Source organism: Pelodiscus sinensis, chromosome 11 (genome assembly GCF_049634645.1).
Source record: "Pelodiscus sinensis isolate JC-2024 chromosome 11, ASM4963464v1, whole genome shotgun sequence".
NCBI lineage: Eukaryota > Metazoa > Chordata > Testudines > Trionychidae > Pelodiscus > Pelodiscus sinensis.
The window spans coordinates 15898614-15921963 of record NC_134721.1 but is presented as its reverse complement, the minus strand read 5'-3'; the positions used below and the strand labels follow the sequence as shown (position 1 = coordinate 15921963).

General features: G+C 44.9%; 1 protein-coding gene across 2 annotated transcripts in view; it reads left to right on the top strand.

Moving 5' to 3' along the window:
* The first annotated feature begins 699 nt into the window (after positions 1 to 699).
* The window catches only part of SUMF1 (sulfatase modifying factor 1), an 81701-nt gene continuing 59050 nt past the window's right edge, over positions 700 to 23350 (top strand). The window contains exons 1-3 of one of the 2 annotated variants that reach the window (XM_075938702.1): positions 700 to 973; positions 16360 to 16533; positions 19403 to 19477. In XM_075938702.1, coding sequence (XP_075794817.1) covers positions 743 to 973; positions 16360 to 16533; positions 19403 to 19477 — 480 coding nt within the window. In that variant the 5' untranslated portion in view covers positions 700 to 742. The remainder of the gene's footprint in view (positions 974 to 16359; positions 16534 to 19402; positions 19478 to 23350) is intronic. The other variant, XM_006132799.2, reaches the window with a different exon arrangement.

Below are 23350 nucleotides of genomic sequence, written 5' to 3'. Positions count from 1 at the left end.
TTAGAAAATAGAAAACTTCACACTGCAGAAAATCTAGTTAGGAGCTATTTTCAGACAGAGGCTTCAAAGTAGCAATGCTCCTCAGCGAGGATGCTCTTGATCGCAATGTATGTTCATTATTCACCTTATGACTGATGTTCCCTACTGCTCCCTTCCAAAAAGAAAAGTCACATGCCTGTGCGAAGTGCAGGACGTGAAGACAGCCATGTTGAAGAGCTTACCTTTCCTAGCTCCACCAAGGGGCATGGAAGCTTTGCTGTTGATTTCATTAGGATCAGGGTCTAGACAGTAGTATAATTAGCATGGGTAAATTCAGTATGCACCCAAGGTTCGGGACTTATATTACAGCACTTTTGTTGGAGGGGCTCAAAACACTTTGCAGGCACCAACTGATTCAGAGACAGAAAGAGGTAGCATTGGTCCCATTTTACAGAGGGGGAAGTTGAGGCGGAGCGGAGGGGGGCGCCACAGGCCATACTGGTGATACAGGGGGCTAGGACCCCCTCATGCTGCGCTAAGCACTGAAGGATTACGGGGGCGAGGCTGAAACACCCCACCAATGGGCTGACTCGGGGGGGGGGAGGGGAGCGTGTGGCTCCCTGAGCAAAGAGCAGCGCGCGGCCGCACTGGATCGCGCCGGGCCCGGCATCCCTAGTGCCCCTCCCGCGCGCCGCTCAGCGCTGTCTCTTTAAAGCCCGGGCAGGTCACGTGACGGCTCGCGTCGCGCGGCGCTCCAGCCAACATGGCTGCGCCCAGGGCAGGGTGCGCTGACCCGAGCGGCCGCCGCTGGGCTCTGGTGCTGGGCTCGGTTCTGTGCGCGCTGGCCGCGGCGGCTCGCGCCTCTTCTTCCAGCGCGGCGGAGGCCGCCAAGGGGCCGTGCGGCTGCAGCTCGGGCCGGGGGAGTAGCGGGGAGGCGGCGGCCCTGAGGTATTCCGCCCAGGCGAACGCCCCGGGGCCGGCTGTGCGCACACAGGTGGGCCATGCTTGCAGCTGTGGGGAGAGTGGAGGGGAACCCGCTGAGCGGGAGGAGGCCTGAGCTAAGAGGGATGGCTGGAAAGGGGTTGCTGCCCGCTGGTCTGTCCAGGGGGTTTCCTCTTGATGGTCAGAGTCAGGGCACTTGTGCTCCTGGGCGTGTGGTGGTTTAGAAGGCAAGTGCTTTTGTAAATGGTTGGGTGCTTTTGGAAGTGTTTCCTATCATCTGAAATATATGGCCCGGAAAACCAAAATCATGATATGCTGTCGAAATGTTACATCCTAGACTACGGTATGTGTCATAGATTAATATTGGGGACTCAGTAACTAGATTCGTGTGACAATTCATTCTTCAGTTTGTAACAGGGGTTTCCATATAAAACCTCCAAAACATTTTATGTTAGCACCGTGAGTGTTCTTCACTTGGTTGAGATCAAATGGCATGATGACAAGAGCTTCCATTTGATTTGATGCTGTATTGATTTTGAATTAACTGGGAGGTCTAGTGTAAACAGTGTGGGTAATGTGACTAGTTTAACAGAAATCTATCAGGGTGAATAATAGCATCCTAGGAAGTTTAGATTATGATTTCTATTGAAGGGTTAGAAAAAAGAATAGAAAAGCAATATGTAGTCTACGTGCCTTTGACTTAAATATTCAACTCAGCTGCAGTTGATTTATTTATAGTGGTAATTAGTTCCTGGAAAATGCAACTAAAACTGGAGGCTAGCAATGTATTTCTAAAGAAGGAAGTTCTTTAGTCTGGAAATTATTTAGTCTGGAACAAAGTATTCCATGTGAGTTGTATAAGAAATAAATGGGGAAAGTATGCTTACAGATGCGATGCAAATCAAGAGGCTCTGACTGGTGAAATTAATCAAGACATTCTAAAAACATGAAGAAGAATTCCTTATTTGTGTAGGTCATAGTCAGCTTGCTAAACTGGGTGTCGGGAGTAGTCAAAAGGTAAAGCAGCTTTGCAAAATTCTGAAATGTATATGTTCATATCAATGATTAGGGCCAGACCCTTAGATGCTGGAAAATAACATAACTTTATTGACTTCAGTAGACCTATGCTGATTTATGCTACTTGAGGATCTGGGTATTAACACTTACTCGACCTTTTTCACATACCTAACGTAAGTATCTGTCATAAGCTAGCAGTGGTCCATCTAGCTAATCATCCTGTCTTCTGACAGTGGATGGTGCCAGTTGTTTGAGTGGAAATGATCAATTACTTGAATGATCCAGTTTCTGGCGGACAGATATTTTGGGACACCCACAGTAGGGATGTCAACAAGTAGTTGACTAGACAATTAACCAATAAGCCTAGGCTTATTGGTTAATCTAGTCAAATACAGGCAGTCCCCGAGTTACACGGACCCGACTTACGTCGGATCAGCAGTTACGAACGGGGCTTTTCTCTCCCCGGAGGACGTGAGCGGCGAGACGCCCAGATGCGCCGAGGTCCTGCCGCCCGCGTCCTCCAGGGAGAGAAAAGCTGCCGCGGAGCACGCGGGCTCCCCCCAGCAGACCAGGGAGACGGGGAGCAAAGCCTCGGAGGATGCCGGCAGCGGGACAGCCGCGGCACGTCTGGGCTTTCCCGCTGCCTGCGTCCTCCGCGGCTTTGCTCTGTCTCTCCCTGGTCTGCTGGGGGAAGTCCCCCCCCCCCCCCCCCCAGCAGACCAGGGAGACATGGAGCAAAGCTGCGGAGGACGCAGGTGGGACCAGCCGGCGCATCTCGGCTGTCCTGCCACCTGCGTCTCCCTGGTCTGCTGGGGGGGAGGGGGCGCAGCTAGTGCGCCCTTGCCCCCCCCCCCCCCCCCACCTGCAGCAGACCAGGCTTTTCTCGCCGATGATGCCTGGGGTAGAGCAGCTGGGGTGCTGCCGGGTTGGTCCTGCAGCACCACTCCTTGGCGCTACTGGACCAACCCGGCAGCACCCCAGCTGCTCTAACCCAGGCATCCCCAAGTCAGCCGCTGCTGAAACTGACCAGCGGCTGACTACAGGAAGTCTGAGGCAGAGCCAGAGGAGCGGCTCTGCAGCGCCCCAGCTGCTCTGTCCCAGGTGTCCAAATTCAGCCGCTGTTGAAACTGATCAGCGGCTGATTCCAGGAAGCCCAGGGCAGAGCAACTCTGCCTTGGGCTTCCTGTAGTCAGCCGCTGGTCAGTTTCAGCAGTGGCTGAATCTGGACGCCAGTTCCGACTTACATACAGATTCAACATAAGAACAAACCTACAGTCCCTATCTTGTACGTAACCCGGGGACTGCCTGTACTCAAATTACCCCCCTTCCCCCCCCCGCCTCTGTATCAAAGGCAGAGGGGATTGGGGGGGGGGGGGAGAACAGGAGCCAATGCTGGGTGGGGAGCCATCTTAAAAGCCCCCCCCCCCCAAAACACTGTCTCCGCAGTGCTGCCTATCAGAGGCAGCAGTGGTGGTTGGGGGATAAGGGAGACTGCTGGGAAGCAGCCTTGGCCTATGGTGGGCCAAGGCTATCCCAACAGCAGCCCTTGTTCGCAGGGGCTGGACATAGACAGGGGCTGATGCCAGAGCAGCCTCTGCCCCCAGCCAACGTGGGCCACCGCCAACAGGGGCTACTGCACCCAGCGTGAGCTGGGACCAAGCAGTCCTTGCTCTCACCACTCTGGGTCTGCTGCAGCTCTGTGTGTTAAATGAAGTAAGAGCTTTTAGTACATGTATAATGCAGAGCAGTATTGGTCCTAGCTTGCACTGGTCTGGGAGCTACCCCTGCTGCAGCTATCCCTCCCTGCGCACCTGGCTCCTATTACATTTAAACTGCAGAGCCACAGCGGGGATAGGACCTGGACCAAAACAAGCTGGGACAGAGCACCTTGCCTTATCAATTAATTGTGTAGGCGATAAAGATTCTCAACTACACCAGGGGTCAGCAACCTTTCTGAAGTGGAATGCCAAGATTTAATCCTCCAGCCCTGGTCTGTGCTGCTCTCCCAGGGGAGAGGGGCTCTCTCTGCTGTGGGCCTGTGGACTATCTGGGTCAATGCAGACCTTTCCGCAGACTACTGGTTGCTAATGGAAGCTCACCATTAATTACATAATTATTACCATGCCATTTTGCTAGTGCTGCAGCTGGGGAGAATGATTTGCTTTAAATGATTCAACAGATGAAGGGTTTTAACTCTCATTGGCAAGTCAGCATGTTGTGGCTGGAATTTCCCCACTGACTCAGTGATTAGAGCAAGCCACTAACAGGGCACTGGGCTGGGGAATGGGAGGGTCTGGACCCCCCTGCTGGGGGATGTAAACCTTTCCCCTATTTATTGCCCCTTAAATAAATTCTGACAATTGGGACTATTGAATGGTGTTGCCCTGCCAATGGGGGCTAGATATAGATTCTGACCAGGGGACTACAGGGAAGGAATACCCAGGCTTCGGTGTGTGAGATTAGAGACACTGCCTGGGGAGAAAGGGGGCAAATATAAGCATGACAGGTGCAAAATGGGCACTCTCACCCCACCCTGGATGGGGTCTTCACCTCAGCCGTGTGACAGAGTTTGTTGCATAAAGAAACCAGGCCATTTTTTCATCAGCTATCTCTTTTTTGTAATCTGCTTATTCTTATCATAAACTTATCTATGATTGTTGCTGGATGATGGAGGCGTTTTTTCTTTCTGCTACAGATGATATACTGTGGCTGAGACCTATATGATGTGACTGAAACACTACCATTGGCAGATAACTCTAATAGATAGAAAATGATAGTGATCTTGAAGGTGGATAGTCTTCAGAATGTTGAGGATGGGTTCTGCTAAACAAAATAAGTCAATGCAGTTATTTAATTATATTGCCATACTGCTCATTTAGTATTACTCATTGCATTCACTGGCACTCAGTACTACTTTAAAGGTGAAATTGAAAAAGGAAGATTGATCTATTTTTTCACTATTGATCACAACTGCATAAAAATGATAGTACCATAGAGTAACAACTACCTTTTTTGTTCAATAATGTGAATTCAAGAATAGTAGAGAAGGAAGATAAGCAGTCCTTAAAGAAGTATGAACTACAAAAATTACCCACCTGAAGATCCTGCTTGTTCAGACCTGTTCCTTTCATCTTTTTCAACCTAGTTTCCTCCTGAGAAGGAACACTTCTCATGATGTTGCATTTGGGCAACCAAGGTATTACATTTCTTTGTTTGACTTCTTCATTTTGCATGCGTGCTTCTCTTAACCAAAGGTAGAGGAATTTCATTAAAATATTTCCAAGCTGGGTCTCTTCTACAGTCTGCTGCCACTATAGGTTTTCCCTTCCATAGCATGGTAGATCTCCAATCAATGAAGGCTACACTCAGAAAGACCTCAAGACTTCTGGAATATGCTGCTCAAACAGTTGCACTTTTGTTTCTGTTGCCTGTCCCTCCCTTCTCACATGTATTTCCAGACTTCTTCTCCTTGTCCAGATCTATTAAACCCCCCCAATAATCTCCTATGCATTGAACTTTTTGGAACTTTGCACTTTGAGAGTGTGTCTACACTGCACTGTAACTTGAAATAAGATACGCAATTTTCATAGCTCTAATTGCGTATCTTATTTCAATACTGTTTTGAAATAGCTTATTTTGTCATTTGCACCAAATTTTTAAATGTCCCTTACTCCTTGTAAAATGAGGCTTACAGGGACTTTGGAATAGCAAGCCTGAAATAACAGGCTTGCTGTGAAGAGGCAGGTTAGCTATTTTGACATACTCTGATTATTTCCCGATTCCAGTGAGGAAATAAAAAATCTGGTTTAAATGTTAAAACACATATTTTTAACTTTTATAAAATAACTGTTTTTTAGCCTCCTCCGCCCCTTGAATAGATGAATGGGCAAAGCAAAACTTATTGTCAGTATGGATAGCATCTAAATCTGATATGCAACTGATGAGGAAAAAAGACGAGTTCACTCTCCATCATTCCTACATATTGGGAAGTCAAGCTATACATTTTTTTAGTAGGGGAATATTTTGGTGGCTGTTTCCTTGGAAGTGCTGAGCTAAAAACAGAAGAGAATGGGGGAAATAAGCTGTTTTCTCACATCACCCAAGAACAGTATTTAAGAAATACACAATGTCCAAAGGGGACTATCATCGCTTAAACAATCCCCCAGGATAGTTTAAAAAAAATGAAGGCCACAGCCCTATTGTACAGTTATAAAAGCTCAGTTAGGCACTCTTAACAAAATGCAAGGGATCTAAAAGTATCCCACAAGGCAGTAGGAGGGATGATAATCCCATTGACTACACGTGCCTCTCTCCCCCCACCCCCTTGCCTGGCTGCTTCTGCGAGATGGAGGCTGGTCCCTGTAGGAAGCAGGCTTAAAAGCTGGATCCACCTCCGCAATGCCCCCTCCCCATGTTGCTGTTTCTAATAGAGGCAGCAGCGTGATGGGTGAGGGGAGCAGGTGGGAGGAGCCATGCTTCCCCCGCGCGCACACACTGCCTCCCACAGAGGCAGCAGGAGGTGAGAGGTAGGAACCTGTGTTTGGAGAGACACAGGTTTATTGTGTGCCCCCTGAGCACCTGCTATGTGGAGCCACCTGTCTGCCCCCCTGCTTCTGCCTCTGAGGCAGCATTGTGAGGGGGTGCAAGGAGGTTGGGCCCCCTGTGGACAGTGGCTGCTCCTGTGGTAACCTTACCTGCTCCTGCTGCCCCCCCAAGTTCCCCATGCTGCTGCTTCTGATAGGGGTAGCAGCACAGAGGGGTGGGTGGGCAGGCAGCTCTATGGATCTGGTGCTTAGGGGAAGCTGACTTTTAAAATAGCTCCCCTTGTGAACTAGGTCCTGCCTGCCAACCCGTGCTGCCTCTTCTGATGGACCCCCCTGCTGCCGCCTCTTTGGAAGTGGGACTCGGAGTGCACTGGCTGACAGCCCCATCTCTGGGGACTATCGAATAATCATGTAATCACTAATATTTGATGTGGTTACTTGATTATTCAGTTACTTCATATCTAACATCCCTAGTGCTCTTGGGGCCTGAGGAATAGTTGGTATCCTCCTTCTGTCAGCAGATGGTAGTTTCTAAGTAGGGCTGTAAAGAGATAACTGGTCAACTGATTACCCAGTAAGCATTGCCGTAGTGGTATGGTTACCAGAGTAACTGGTTATCCGGCGCCCAGTCCGAACAGCCCTGCAGGGCCCATCATGCTGCGCCACAGGCTGCTGCTCCAGCAGTCCCTGCCCATGCCACACTGTGGCGGGCTGGTAACCAGTTAAGCATTTATTTTAACTGGTTAACATTTTAAACAGGATCTAACATCCCTACTTCTAAGGGAGTTTGTTCCTCTGATCCATCTTAGTCACATGTATGATGGGAAGGGATCAGTGCCCCACTTCTACAATGGGGACTAGTTTGCAGGTGAATTTGGTATATGGTGCATATTCTCAGATGTCTGCCCAACCCTTCAACAAATTTGGTCTCAGGATGCTCTTATTCTTGAGGACAAGAAGTTGCATGCACCATTTATGTGCATATGTTGCTTGGCCAGAAAACAAGTATTGGTACAGGTTGAACCTCTGTAATCCAGCACCCTAGGGACCTGACCACTTCCGAACGAGAGAATTTTCCAGACCACAGGAGGTAAATATTCTCTAGCAGCATTACCTACACTTCTACTGCTTACTGGGCTGTTAGAGGACATTTTGGGTGCATCCGCACTGCACTGTTCTTCGAAATAAGATACGCAATTTGAGCTACGCAAATTGCGTATCTTATTTCGATGCTATTTTGAAATAGCTTATTTTGTCATTTGCCGCTGTCTATGTACCACCAAATTTCAAAATAAAGCGTTATTCTGAAATGTCCCTTACTTCTTGTAAAATGAGATTTACAGGGATATCGGAATAGTGAGCCTGGAATAATGGGCTTGCTCTGAAGACATGGGCTAGGTATTTCGTGATACTCGTTATCCTGAAATAACATTGCAGTGTAGACGTAGCCTCAGGGATAAATTAGATCTAAATAACAGCACAGATCACTGAGTGGCTGTAAATGAACTTTATGGGACTGAGAAACGTGGCCACACCCATGAAAAGTGGATGTCTAACTAAAATCATTCAGGACAATGAGTATTTCCAGACCAAAGTGCTGTGGACTAGAGAGGTTCAACCTGTACATGCTATGCTCAGTGCAATTTACTAGTTCCTCCTCGCTAGGGGTGTCAAAAGTTATTCATCAGTTAATTGGAGGGGTACTCCTGCGCCGCAACCCATGCAGCAGGACCACTGGGTAACTGGTAAAACAACTCATTTAACCAGTTAACTATTCTGGGTGGTGGTTACATCCCTACTCCTCACCTTGATTGATCCGATGTTGGACATTTGCTTCCATATTTACTTTGGGATGCTTCCTTGCATTGGTTATGCTAAACTGGGTCTTAATTTTTGTTAGAAGCTAAGATTTTTATTAGTTATTAAAGGAACAGAGTTCTTGAATACATTAACTAATTTTAGGATCCTGTTTCCCTTCAGTTCTGAACACCTCCACGCTCACTGTCAGTCAGTGCTTCTCCGTTCAAATAGATACAAAGGAGGCCATTTGTCACTTTGACACTATCACCTACAATCAGAAGATTATTGTATTACAAAACAGCTTGTTTGAGCCATGAAATGAGTGCTGTTGGCATAATTAGAATGTGCACTCCAGATGTTCCAAGTTTGGCACTGGACTTGGAGGACATGGTTGCTGTCTGCAGTGCGTAGTGCATAGATAAGTGAGTGCGTGCATGATACGCAAGTGTTGGGTTCCAAAGGAAGACTTCTTAAAGGCCATATCAGAGTCTGAATTGATAACAGAGTATCTATCAAAATTCTTCAGATTGTGGGATGATGTAATCATTGAGCTGGAAAGTAAAAGGCTTTGTTTTCATGTACTGATAACTGACTAGCAAGCTCAAAATCTGTGACTTCCCACCCTGCTCAAAGCACTCTTTTTAGCTTCAGTGAGTCAGCAAGAGATTGGAAGGTAGGCAGTTACATAGCGCTGATCGTGTCTCATTGTGGCATTCTTTAAGTCCCCAGGAAACTTAGGGATAACTTATCAGAAACTTACTTGTAGTGAGACAAGTGCAAAAACCCTGATGGCTCTTGAGTTAAAGATGATTCGTAAGCCCTTTCCTGTAAGATCAATTTCAAATTTAGTCAGCTTATTTTTCAGCAAACTGTAGTTTTTGTTGTTGTTGTTTTAATTTCAGATGCTCTGTCAGCTTTGAGTTCCCCTTGTGTGGTGTGTGGTTTTACAACCACTTCTGTGTCATAAATGACAGTAAAGTTACTGTAAAGAAACTCAAACAAAAGCAGAAATCTATTGTAGAGAAGGGGAACAATGAAGCTGGCTGGGCTGTTAAAGTAAACTAAAAAATAAAGAAGTAGGAGTTAGACAGGGAGCACAAACTCCTCCATTGCGCCATAATGTGTACAAAGAGTTATACCTGGTAACATCACTGTGAGATAACAGTACTAAGGCCAGAACTCTGCAGAAACTGAAGACCACTGATTTTCAGTATTCTTTGCTGCATGTTGCATCAGCCTGTATGCCCAGGTAAGCTTCTGTCAGACACAGGTACCCATGTACATTACAGGTGAAAACCCATCTGATAGCTTCCTTTATGTGTTTTGTTTACAGTAACAATTATCCTTGTGATGAAGGTCATGCTGCAGGATGGATAGCCTAATAAATGCAACAGCAGCTATTCAGTGTTTTTATACATATATATACAATCATTATTTATCCTGAGAAACAGTTAAGAACTTGGCATACACTTTGCGTCTAATTTATAATGATGGGTATTTGGGGCAAGAGATTCTTTATCTAAAGTGTAAAACTTCCCACACTTAAAATCCAGTGGACTTTTCTCCATCTGAGTGTAGTTCTAACTCAACTCCTTTAAAAGTGTGGCTTACTTATACAGGTCTCAGTAACTAACTGTCTCTGAGAACGAGCATCTCTGTCCTTTGCCCTTTGATAACTCTTAGCAGTTTTGATTCCCTCATGATTTAGACTTCAGTCTGCATGTTTCAAGACGATACATTTCCTGCTAGATTCTGGTGAGTTCTGTTAGCTTACATTTTTTTTGTTCTGTAATTTTCTTTCCTAGTTATGGGACTTACATATAAGTGATCAAAGGATGGGGTCCAAGCCTCTCTTGATCACTTGCAGATGTAAGAAAAACCATACTTTTCGCCTTGACTGGGTAGGAGTCAGGTGGGTGAGTACTGTGGAAATCAGCCCTCAACATCCGCTTGCCTACTTCTGCCATAGAAGTTAATTGAGGAGGGGAATGGTGCTTAGGAGTAGGAAGGGAGCAAAGGCAGTGTTTCTCTTGAGGCACTTTGGAATATCATGGAATGAGGAAGGTGTCTGCATACAGACTGGAAAGAAGGGTTGCTTTTTTAAGTTAGTCACCTGATGCCAACTGTTACAGTTAGTTTTGCTAGTGGGTTATTAATCTGAGCTGCAACTCCCCATTCCAGCCATGGTTTCTGAGGCATCACCACCAATGGTATATATAGAAAAATATCCAGTGGCACCTCTGGATGCCGTAGAGTATGCTTATTAAGTTTGCAGATGATACCAAGCGAGGAGGGGTTGCAACTGCTCTTGAGGACAGGGTCATAATTCAAAATGATCTGGACAAACTGGAAAAATAGTCTGAGGTAAATAGGATGAAGTTTAATAAGGACAAATGCAAAGTACTCCACTTAGGAAGGAACAATCCATTTCACACATACAGAATGGGAAGTGACTGTCTAGGAAAGAGTACTACAGAAAGGAAACTAGGGGTCATAATGGACCACAAGCTAAATATGAGTCAACAGTGTGACACTGTTGCAAAAAAAGCATGATTCTGGGATATATCAACAGGAGTGTTGTGAGCAAGACATGAGAAATCATTTTTCTGCTCTACTCTGTGTTGATTAGGCCTCAATTGGAGTATTGTGTCCAGTTCTGGGCATCACATTTCAAGAAAGAGGTGGAGAAATTGGAGAAGGTCCAGAGAAGAGCAACAAGAATGATGAAATGTCTAGAAAATGAGTTATGAGGGAAGGCTGAAGAAATTGGGCTTGTTTAGTTTGGAAAAGAGAAGACTGAGAGGGTATTTTAAACTGTGTCATAGGGAGAGGGGGGGATTGTTCTCCTTGGCCTTTGAGAATAGGACGAAGCAATGGGCTTAAACTGCAGCAAGGGAGGTTTAGGTTGGTCATTAAGAAAAACTTCCTGTCAGCGTGCCTAGGGAGATTGGTGGAATCACCGTTACTGGAGATATTGAAGAGTGGGTGTCAGGGATGTTCCTCATTCTGGCACTCTGAGTGAAGAAGGTGAGGACCCACAAAAGAGCTTAAAATTCTTGCCTCTACAGGCACTGGTTACAAAAAAACTTCCCCACCCTTCCACTCCCCCGAATCACAATACACAGATTTTGGGGAATTACTGCCTCCAAGTGCTCTTCTGTCCCCAAAAAAACAGGGGTAAACACTTGAAACCCCCCTCCCCTGGGCACCCCAAGCTCTTTTGCCCCAAAAGAGACAGAAAAGAGAAAAACAAGCTTCAGTCTCTGGTAGCTGATCCCACAATTAGAGGCGTGCAGATACACAGACAGACCTGTCAGGACACAAGAATCAAATCATCACCCGTTTAAAAAAAAAAGTGATTTTTTTTGTATTAAAAATAAAAGAGAAACTTGATAAACCATACTTCATTGCTAGATGTTACACAGCAACTAAGGAAAACACATTAAAACATAAGAAGTCTCTGGGCACAATGCAAGGTAGTAAATGGGGAGGGGAGGCGAGGCATAGCTTCACATAGAGCAGTTCAAACCAAACCACAAAATAAAGAAAAATTACCCTGAATGCAGCAGGATTAATTTCTCCCTTTACTTACACTTTTCTCTTTGTTCAGTCCACTCCCATGCCCCAAATTCCTTGGAGACATTGTTCCTGCCTGTATTTAATTCATTCTGTGTGTCTCAGCTCCTGGTTTCTCTCTCCCACGCAAACCAGGCAAGGAAATTCTATACAATTCAAATTTCAACCCTCTATCTTGATTGGTTCTCCTGGCCCACTGGCCAACACCTTTGCTAGCTACCTGAGTTTAACCCTTTTGTCACAAGGTGCTGGTCAGCACTCCTATCCATTACAGCAGGTTAGATCATCTATCAGGGATGATATAGATGGTGCTTGGTCCTGCCATGAGGGCAGAGGACTGGACTTGATGGTCTCTCGAGGTCCCTTCCAGTTCTAGTATTCTAAGATTTAAACCTATCTATCCAGATCTGATTGGCTGATGCTTGAGCCAAAACATTAGCTCAACCCTGACTTAAAAAAACTTTTTAAAATGTGATTTAAAAAAAAAAAAAATACATTGTGCTTTTAAAAATAAGCTGTTTAAAATGTGAAATTGGAAGCTGCTTTTACCCTTAATCATTTAAATAGAGAGCATCTCAAATGTTAAAGAGTTAAAAAGGATGTGTTTTAACTGCGTACAGGATTGGAGAGAAACATTTTAATTCTTGAGACATTTTAGGCTGTATAAATGTCAAATTCCTGCACTGAATTAAGTATTTGCAATAAGAATCCCCGTAATTGAAGATTTTTAATAGCCAGTTGGATAAATACACATCAGGGAAGGTCTACTTGGCTCTGCCTCAGTGTAGGAGGACGGACTTGACTTGAGCCAGCCCTACAGTTCTATGGCTATTACCAGTCTCTACAGTGAAGTTCCTCTGCCAACTTCTGTGCACTCTTCAGAATGTTTTTGAAATCCCTCATCTGACCGATAAGACTGTGGGTATAACTTGCTTTGTCCAGTTGATCCATTGCTCCAGATATATCAAGGTCAACACCTTGGAGTCTTTTGCTTACAACATTTATTTCAAACAGTATGTCATGCCACAACACTAAGCCATACAGAAATGTGAAGTTACGTATGTTTCTGATTATTCCATTTCCCTCTGCCACTGTTCTCCCACAAACAGTTCCTGTCATAGCATTACCCTCCATAATGGCAACTATGGCATCATGTGTCATCTTTGGTGTTTGATAGGCTTTATCGCCACCACTTGACTTTCCCATCGTGTGGCTTTCAGTGTCTGAGGAAGTTCCCAGATGTTGCTTCAAAATTTGCCATTGATGCAGAGAAAAATTACATTAAAACATTCAGCAGCCTCACTAGAAGTTGATGCTGCATCACTGACCACCAAATTCAATGAATGAGAACTGCATGGGATTAAAAAAAAGCTTGAGTGTTTAACTCTTGGATTCATGTCTGCACTCCTCTGTTCTTTCCTCTCATGTTGGTACCATTATCGTAGTCTTGACCTCTCATGTCAGCTATTAGAATTCCCATATCTTCCAGCTTTTTAAGAAGCACATTTGTCATACCAACTCGTGTAGTATCATCAATGTCAATAAATTCTAGAAAATGCTCTCTGACCGTCACCATTGCAGGGACATTTTCACTAGGTTCTGTTACTAAACACACCATTAAAGTCACTTGTTCTGTATGGTTGATGTCAGGTGTGCAGTCCAGAATAACAGAGTAATATCTTGCTGACTTCAGATCTGCCACAATCTTTTGTTTGACTTTTGTTGCCAGTAACTGTGTGATCTCATTTTGAATTGTTTTTCCAAGGTAGTGGTGTATGTATGTTTCTTGGGTGGTGACTCTTCTTGGATGCTCCTGATAGCAACATCAGACTTAGCCATCAGCTCCACAGTTTTAAGGAAGTTTCCATTGTTTGGCACATACAGCTAATCTGAAGTGCCACAAGTGCTAGGTTTTGGGTTGCAAGCATTCTCACAATGGCAATGGGCCTTTTCAGAACATTTTGCCAGTAAAGAAACTTTGATGCAATCTTCTCTTGATACTGATCATCTATAGTGGCCTGTAACCTTAGTCTCATCTCAAGCTCTTTCCACTTATGGAATGCTCTCTGGTGATTTGCTGCCTTCTCATGGCATGCCAGATTTCTAGCCAGATTTTTCCAGTCATTTGTTCCTGTAGAACCCAATGTGGCTGGAACATTAGACTGGAAGAGTTTCCAACAAAAACAGTATGCAGCATTCTGGGTTTTTGAGTACATAAGCCATGGCCTCTCCACTTTGTCACTATTGGGGATTTCATGCCAGTAATGTGTTGGATGGAAACTTCTATTTTCATTGTCTTTGGGGAACATGAAGTTTTTCACTTGCCATGGCCCATGCAGTACAAGGAAGTCCCTCAGACTACTGCTCAAGTGGGTCCACAGTCCTGGATCATCTAGATTTAAGGAACTAAACTCAGCAGCAGCTGTTTCTTGCGCCTTCACCACACTCTTCTCTGACCTACACTTTTCTTCAGGAATGTGCATGGTGACATCTGTATCTTCATCTCAAATGGATGCCGCAGTAGCTGCCAGGTCACCTGTACTCTGACTAACTAGAAGATCAGGCATCTCCTCACCTCTCACATCCTCACTGGGGCCTGAAGGCTCATCATGAACATTTGTGTTTATGTATCTCAGGAGAGCTCCTTCCTGCTTAGATAGAAAAGCTTCTTTTTGCTTGCTTGCTTTTTTCTGAATGCTGCCCCAGAGGGGCGTTTTCTGCTTTCACTCATGACTTCTGTTCTGTGCCAGCTATAGTGGCTCTCAACACTCAGCTGAAGGGGATAAATAAGCAGGCTGGTAGCAGGGCCTGAGTGAGGGAAAATATCAACATCTTAAGGGCCTAACTGGCTCCTACTACTTGAGTTGACTGCCTGTTCTCCTCAAGTGGGTTCAGGAAGCTCCCTGAGAAGCTGGTGTTAATCAGTCCAGGCTCCTGGGAGTGCTAGAGAGGCTCCTCCTCCTCCTCTTTCTCTGCAGCTCCTGCTGCTTTCTGTTATTCCCTCTCACCTTTTCTCCTGCCTGCCTGTTATGTCTCTTGTGCCCTCCTTTCTCCAGCACAGCACTCCACCATGTCTGTTCATCTAGAGCAGAGAGAATACATATGCCCCAGCAGCAGGCACAATTTTCTACATTCTGGGTCCTAGTGGCGCGTCCCTTCCCTCCCCCAGGTCTGGCACCTGAGGTGGCCGCTGCAGTTCGCCTCATGGTAAGGCCAGCCCTGGCACTTTATAGGCTAACAAAACATGTAGATGGTATCATGGGCTTTCATGGGCACAGCCCACTTCTTCAGATGACCAGAGTGGTGGATGTCTTGAAATCATGATGAAAATCAGGTCTCCAGTCTCACCCCTTAATGACGTCTTAAGGCTTGTATGATGAGGAGCATGTATCCCCTGCTAGAGCAAATCAGAGTGTTACTTGGCTTCAGGGGGTGTTATTGACCTAGCAGTGTCATTTGCCAGTTGGAACAAAAGAGGTCTTCCCTTCTCCCAGCCCCAAACTCAACAAGCAGGTATTCAAACAGGAAAGGTGGCTCTTAGAGGGAAGGGAAGAGGATTCTTGTTTTAGCTTCAGGGGGATCCCAGCTAAGAGCCTTCCAGAATCTGGTTGAGGAAATTCTGGGAGCAGCCTGCTTTTCATTGGCTGAGGGCTGCATGCTGCTTGAAGGGTCTCTTGTTAATTTGACAGAGACGGACTGGAGCCTGCCAGGAGATTGGCAATGGACTCTTTGCATGGATACACAGCTGTAGGAAGTCTGGGTGCGTCTTCCCTAAAAACAGACTGAAGCCATAAGAAGTCTTTATAACTGGTCACAGAGTTGTTGCATTCCTTCATGCCATTATGTCTTTACTTCCTGAGCCTGACGCTACAACACCAGACCAGTCTTGTACAGTGTGAAATGTTAACTTGCCATATACCTTTTGATGCACTGTTGAGATGCGGGTGCTGATGCTACCTGAGGGAGTGATGGAATATTGTATATCAGTTCATAAATAAAATCCCAAATGCAAACAGGTATGCTGTGGTTTGTTCTCAAAAGAACACTTTGCAGCTTCATTATCTCCATGCTGTCTGTCTACATGTCAAGTTTCCTTTCTGTACCAGATGGAAAAGTCATGATTTTTTTTGTGTGTGTGCAATGAACAAGATGTAATTTGCATTGATTGCTTCATGTGCGAAAAGGAGACACCGTGACAGATGGCATCCATCTCTCCATTTGCAGATAGGTCTGGACCTAAGCAGTGGTCTGAATTCCCTAGGTACTTTGAGGGGTGGATTGAGAACTGCATTTTTCATCTTGAAACCATCTCAATTTACTTCACTTTGAAACCTAGAATCTTCCAGATATTATAATTGTTAGTTAATGTATAATAGCCGTGAAGATAGCATTGTTCAAGTTGGTGTTGACTCTCATTCCTCCAGCCTGATGGAAAAACAAGGATAAACTGTAACTTAAAAATGAACACAGTTGTTTTCTGTCCTGTTTGTTTCTATTGCAGATGGCCCTTATTCCAAAAGGAATATTCACAATGGGTACTGATGAACCTGAAATAAAGCAAGATGGGGAATGGCCTGCTAGAAAAGTCCATGTTAACCAGTTCTATATGGATCGGTACGAGGTCAGCAATGTGGAGTTCGAAAAATTTGTAAATGCCACTGGCTATGTTACAGAGGTAAGAGGAAAACTATTGTACCTTCTACAATAGCTGTAGAACTCAGAACTCTCCTAGGAAATTTAGGCTTAAATCTTTCCCCAAAGGAGGTCACATAAATTCTGCTTGAAGGCTTACAGGCCCTGGAAACAAATATATTATACCCAGATTGCTGGCAAGCAATCAGCAGTGAAACACCTGTTGCTTTTAGCCGCCTCTTGATGGGAAGGGGACCACAAAAGGGTCCCTCGACCCCTGCAAATGCCTCTTCTACAGTATTTAGTTAGTTTCACTGAGAAAATAATCTTAAAATGGAATGGACCGCAGACAGCATGTGCTGAAGACCTTGGCACGAGCTCATGCTTCATGTGGCTCAGTTTTCATAATTGGTCTAATACTTCTGAAGTATATGGGGTGCTGTATTTCTGGCAGGGCTGCCAGCATGTGGGGGGCCAAGTGAGCAGTTGCCCTGGGCTGCTCCTGTTTAAAAAGACTTGGGGCTCTGGGCCGCTGTTGCTACTGCAGCAGCAGTGGTGGCTGAAACCCAAAGCGGTGTTGATGAGGGGCTGCCCCTTCTGCATGAGGCTCTGCTCCTTCTGGGGGGCCAGGAGCCAAACCCTGCACATTGCCCTGGCTGTAAGCCTCTGAATTCAGACAGGTTTTCTTTAGTTTAGCAAAGCAGTGAAGACTCAGGGTGATAACTAGCTACCTTTTCATAGTAGTGTGTATTGCTATAGTTAGGCTAATGTAGCAAGGCAACCTCCTGTATTATGTTCTGTGCTGGTACGGGTTAGCCTAGCAAGACATGCTGCTACTAACCCTGCTTTGTACTGGTGTTGGTCATCGGCATAAGTTTGGACCAGAGTAGCTACATCAGGACCTGTCCATGGTATATAGAGGCCCTGATTGAAATGGCTAATTGCATGCTTTTTAAAAAACACTTTGATGTGTTTAAGATACAGTCCTCCCAATGGTGAGACTGTCAAAGATACTGCAGGCTGGCCAAACACAGCTGCTTTCTAGCAATCTGGGCATTACAAGTTTTTGTAACTGTAAATTTTTATTCTAAAGAAGAAGTTGTAGCTCTGTGCATGTTGTAAGTAAATATAGGCTAAGAAAGTATATCCTAAGGCTTTGTCATCTTAGATCAGTCTCCCAATAAAGGAGTGTAGCCCACTCTGGAGACCCAGATTTTTCCTGTTCAGAAGCTGTGGTAATATGCCTGATGTGGTTTCTGTAGTACATTTAAGCCATCTAGCCAACTTCAAGTTACTAGTAATGATTCAGGCCTGAGACGAGGTCTGCTCTTGGAATCATAATATTATTGGCAAACTGGCTCAGGTTTGGATGGCAAGAATCCTTCTACCCTTCCTCTTCTGTAAAGTTCAGGCAGAGGACTGCTCTTGTATCAGAGGAACCAGTTTGTATTTGTTGGTGCTGTAATTGAGAGAGTCACTTAATCCACTTAAGTTTCGACCCGGGATCTTCATTGCAAACAACTTCAGGAATGTGACTTAATACACTCCTATACCTACTATATTATCTTGTGGGATGAAATCCTGTTTCTGGCTGTGTGTGATGTTCGGTTCTTCGCCCTGGCATGAGGCCACTTTGTATGCTGGATTTGGAAAAATATACTTAGAGCTAGAGTAAACAGCACTGAACCCACAGGCTCTTGAGAAGCACCTGAGTGCTTGTCTGCATCACTGATTTCTCAGGCAAACAGAATACTCAATTAGTTGTTTGTTTTCCAGCCAAAGGTTACTTGGGCTCCACTAGTGATTTTCTGTTTATGTACAAGATGCAGTCTTCAGGTGCTCATAAATCCAGTTAAATCAAAGCTAACTTTTTTTCAACAAACGAAGAAACTAGTCCTTAGTGAAGAGCTCTGTCAAGATCAGGCATTCTTGTTCTAGTTCTGTCCAACCAAAAAAAATGGATGGGAAAGGGATTGAGGCAGGAAGAGGGATATTTTTCCCCTTCCCTATTGCTACAGTCAAATGACTGAAGGGATTTTGTCCGAATTCTACACAGTCTAGATTTAGAGTGATGAATGTTCAGGAATCTTCAATCCTAAAATTGCCTCTTTCTGAAAGTTGTTAATATGTGAAAACAAGGTTACAATGGAAATAGTTTCACAACTTGATTATAATGGATACATCTGGGGGTCCTGCTTTGATGGACTCAAGCAATGAAGTAGAAACATTCACTGGCTACCAGTAACCTGTTCTGCTGTGTCCCAACCTAGGTATTAAAATACTTTCTGCTGTGCTGAAATACTTCTTCTCCTGTTGTGAGTCAGTGAAATGGGCTAATGCCTCTTGTTTTTTCCTCCGGAAAGTGAGTGGTTTTTTAGAATGTTAAGATAAATGGTTAAATGTAATAGTTCTCTGTGACTTTTGTAACCATATATTAAGATGTGGAGCCAGTGAGCGATGAGAATGAATAAACCCATGCCACTTACTTTGGAAGTCATACTAAAAGTAAAGGCAATTTAATGAAATAGATTCCCTCTATTAATATTGCGTATTGCTTTTTAAAAGCAATTCAGGACAGTTAAAAACATTTCCAATCAATAGATGTAGAAATGTTTGCAGACATTCTTACGGATACCATCTATTCCATAACTTGAGTCAATCTGCGCTTTTTCTCAATGACTGTTAAAGAACAATGGTATCCCTGGGTAATTTGGCCTTTCATCCTCTGTACTTCTGATCGGTATATTGTTTGCTTTAAAACAAACTTAGAATTCCTATTGGGATTAAATTAAATCTATTATCTCCTTAATGGCCTCACTTGCTGCTTTCTTAAGATGGCGTTATAGGAGTAAAACACTTACAATGTACTCTCACAATCAGCTTGAATTCTGTTTTTTTTTCCCCCCTTCTAGGCAGAGAAATTTGGAGACTCGTTTGTGTTTGAGGGTATGTTGAGCGAACAAGTGAAGACAGACATCCAGCAGGCTGTGAGTAATGGGCTTTTATAACTGGTAGAGAGTCAGATTAGTAACCACAAAGAGGGATGCTTTAATACTTGAGGCAATAGCATTAAGCTGTGCTGTGTACCCTAATCCATTTATAGGAATATTGGGCTCTGCAGTGAGGATTTGGATTTCAGTCAGACAAAAAGTAGAATAATAGGCTTTGAGGGTTAGGTAGTGGAGGGTTAATGTGCTGCTCTTACACCGCCAGTGACCTAGGCTTCAAATTGAGAATAAGTGACTCCTTAAAAAATGCATGTGGTTTGATTTCCAATTCAAGCTTTCCATAAGGATGTGAAGGACTAGTCGCTTCTCCCCTGCCCCTTACTACCTCTATCAGAAAGAGGCAGCAATGGTGGGGGGAAAGAGGAGGGGGTACTTCAAAGTGGCAGCGCCACGTGGAATCTTGGCCAGACCCCAGGCTCCACGCACCACTGCCGCTTTGAAATGCCGCATGCAGCCTGGGGCCAGCTGGGGTGTCCCCAAGCTTCCCACAGGGTTTTAAAGCAACAGTACCGCATGGAGCCTAGGAGTCCCCAGCTAATCCCGGGCTCCGTGGGACACTACCGCTTTGAAATGTCGCAAAGAGCCTGACGCTGGGCTCCTCACGGTGTTTCAAAGTGGCAGTGCTGCATGGAGCCTGGCATCAGCAGGGAGTCCCCCAATGACCCTGGGCTCCACGTGGTGCTTTTGCCTTTGAAGTGTAGCAATAGTGTAGCTGTTGCTACACTTCCAAGGTGAAGGTGCCCTATAGACTAATCAAATAGTTGATGCAAAATGCATTGACTATTTGATCAGGCCATTACTCGCAATTTGACATCCCTAGCTTCCCCTGCACTCCGATCAAGACGAGCCTAGGTCTGGACTAAATAGTGACTAATGTCAAGATTAGAGCATTGCGATCTGTTTCTATTGTGGTCGTATCTACAATCCCAGTCATGGCACAGAGCGCCATTGCGCTAGACATGGTACAAGTAACAAAAAAGGGGGTTCCTGCCCCAAAGAGATTGCAAACCTAATATATTACAGTAGCTGCTCACGCTGTGCTTGGCTTGAGCCCAATTTACCAAGAATAAAATAGATTGGAGAGAAGTCTAAACTTTGATTGAAGTAAATGGTTAAAAATTAATCCACATATGTGAAGTAGGTCTTCCTATGATAACAAGCCTCTTTCTAGATGAAGTAGAGGCATATGTGGTAGTCATCGGGAATGTCAATGGGAGCTCTTGGTTGTCTGTTCCTAATTCTGCTGTGAATAAATCATTTCACTTTTTGGGGGCCTCAGTTTGCCCACTTGTACAACCTTTCTTTTTTGCTTAAAGTGGAGTAGTTTCTCTCCTAGCTTAGCGCTAAGAGAAACAAAGTCAGGCGAGCCAAAAGACTAGCTGGACCTTTGAGCAAGGTCAGGGAGGGCGTCCCCACACTCCTGGGAGGGGCAGGGGCTTTGGTGGAAGGAGCGGGGCTACTTGCATCGTGTGCCCATGCCCTCTCCCCATCTGGAGTGTGCTACTGCCACTCAGGGCTTTGCAGCATGCCATGTGGTGTTCCATCAGCAATATAAAGGGCTCGGGGTCTGGTTGCCAGCAGCGGCAGCCAGGAGCACTGGGTCCCTATGTATCACTGGGCAGCTGCCCCTTTTGCCCGACCCCTACTGTCGGCAGGCCTAGGCAGAGCATTGTTTCTCTTAAACATTTGCGTAGGGTACCACTTGTGAGGGTTTTAGGTCTTTCTTTGGCAGACTGTTGAAGACATGAAGTTGATACATTTTAACACCTAATTGCTTAACGTTTGCAGCAGTGATTCATCTAACAAAGTGCATAGTGTGCCTCTACATAGCGCTACAGAAATGGTAACACTAGGAAAAATTAAGAACTGCGGACTTTTAATTACCGCGCAAAGAAACAAGACTTGTAAACAGAAGGGGGAAGGGAGAGCTTATGAGGCTTTTTCTGCCATCGTTTGCAAACTCCATCTCCTGGCACGTGTGAATCTGATGGGTTGCAAATGGCATAACAGCCTTTTGTTTCCTCGTTCGTGACAGTAAAGGGTAGCGTATGCTTTTTGTTAACTCATACAAGGAAAGAAATGTGATTGGGGTAGAGCTGTGAGGCATCTTCCGTGCCATCATATTACATTTTAATGAAGTTTAAAAAAAGACAAAATACCTAAAGCTTCCAGTACGTAAGTAATTATGTGTATGCAGATGCTGAAGGTGGAAGAAATGTTGTAACTGGGTCCCAGTTGGGATTATTTATGTGCCTGGAAATGTAAAAGTTGGCAAGGAAGTTCCAGATCTGAGTGAAATTCACACTGGTTGCCTAGTGCTGTGTTGCAGAAAGCTGCAGAACAGCTTGTAGTTTAAAAAACAAACAAGCAAACCCCATACTATAGTATTTTCAAGTGGGTGTTCTTTCTAGCCTTGCCTTGGATTTTTTTATAAACCAATACTGTATATGGGGAAGCCACTTGCTTTAATGTTGTCTCAAACTGTGGAGTATTGGCTATCATGCTAAAGGGAAAGAGCTGGCATGGAGCCCAAACTGGTCTTCTCTGCCGCTTCTCGACACAGATTTTCCGTATTTGGTTAGAGTAACTTTTAGAGGATTGTCCTTTTGTTATTCAGTATTTATTATTAGGATGTCTTCTAAGTCACTGGCATGTGGAACATCCTTGGGTTAGGCATGGAAAAAGATATTACACTGATTACATTGGCAAACTGCCCAGGAGAGCAGTGACTGGTCTTCCTTGTGGTTTGGCATTTTTTTAAGCCTGCTGTTGATAATTTAGACAAAAGTATGCCCTAAAATATGTGCGATCTGGAGGGGAGGGGGGGAAGAAAAGCAACTTTTGATCTCTTCTTCTCCCCAGCTTTCAAATCAGTTTCATAGAATGGAATCTAGATTTAAACAAGTGATTTCCATTTGCATGGAAATCAAGAAATCCTGATCACAATGGAGAATATAGTAGTAATGACAGTGACTTGCTGTTAGTATGATAATGACTAGGGATGTAAAATCGCATTTAATTAGCTAACCGGTTAAATGTTCGGTTTAAATGGGGGTGGCCAGGCTGGAGCAGCCCCCATGTTTAACTGGTAAACTAATTTTACATTCCTACTGCCTACCAGGAGATCAGGGGGTGGTCTGATGGGTCAGATATAGACAGTGGGCTGTAGTTTGCCCCCCACCCTCCCCTGTGCTACAGAGAGCCCTTGCCATCAAACTGAAACGGAAGCTTGGAATGAACATAGAGCACTGGTCATTAGCAGCACAATACTAGATCTAAATGGACTCTGACCTGATCCACTAAAGCAGAGTCTAGTTTTTGTTTGTATGAGTTCAGATTTCTGTGGTCTTACAAACCCTGTGGCAGCGAAAGTGGGAGGTGCATTTAGTGAGAAAAATGTTCAGGAAGATAAGTTCTTGTGGCAGTATTGGTATTGCATTAAAGACTTAAATGAGACTCAAGTTAAATGTCAAACTCAATGCTGTTTGACTGTCTAACATGGAGAGGTTATTTGCCTAATTTAGGATCAAGGAATCCAAAAGATAAGGACTTGGGAAGAAAGCAGATAATCCTCATAATTTGGAGCAAGTGGCCTTGTGCTAAAGCAGCGTTTCCCAAAGTGTGGTCCGTGGTCCAGTACCAGTCCTTAGGGAAAAAAAAATAGCGGTCCTCAGAAAAATTTTCACGCACAATTCTTGGGGGAGAGCCCACCACCGCAGTGTCTCTGCCAGGCATGCTCCTGGGTAGCGGGGCTAGATCTGGCAGGCGCTAGGACCCAGGGAGAAGGCTGGGCGCCATGTGCACCGACGCAGAACACCCGGCACCGGACACAAGTGGAGGAGGCAGAGCCGG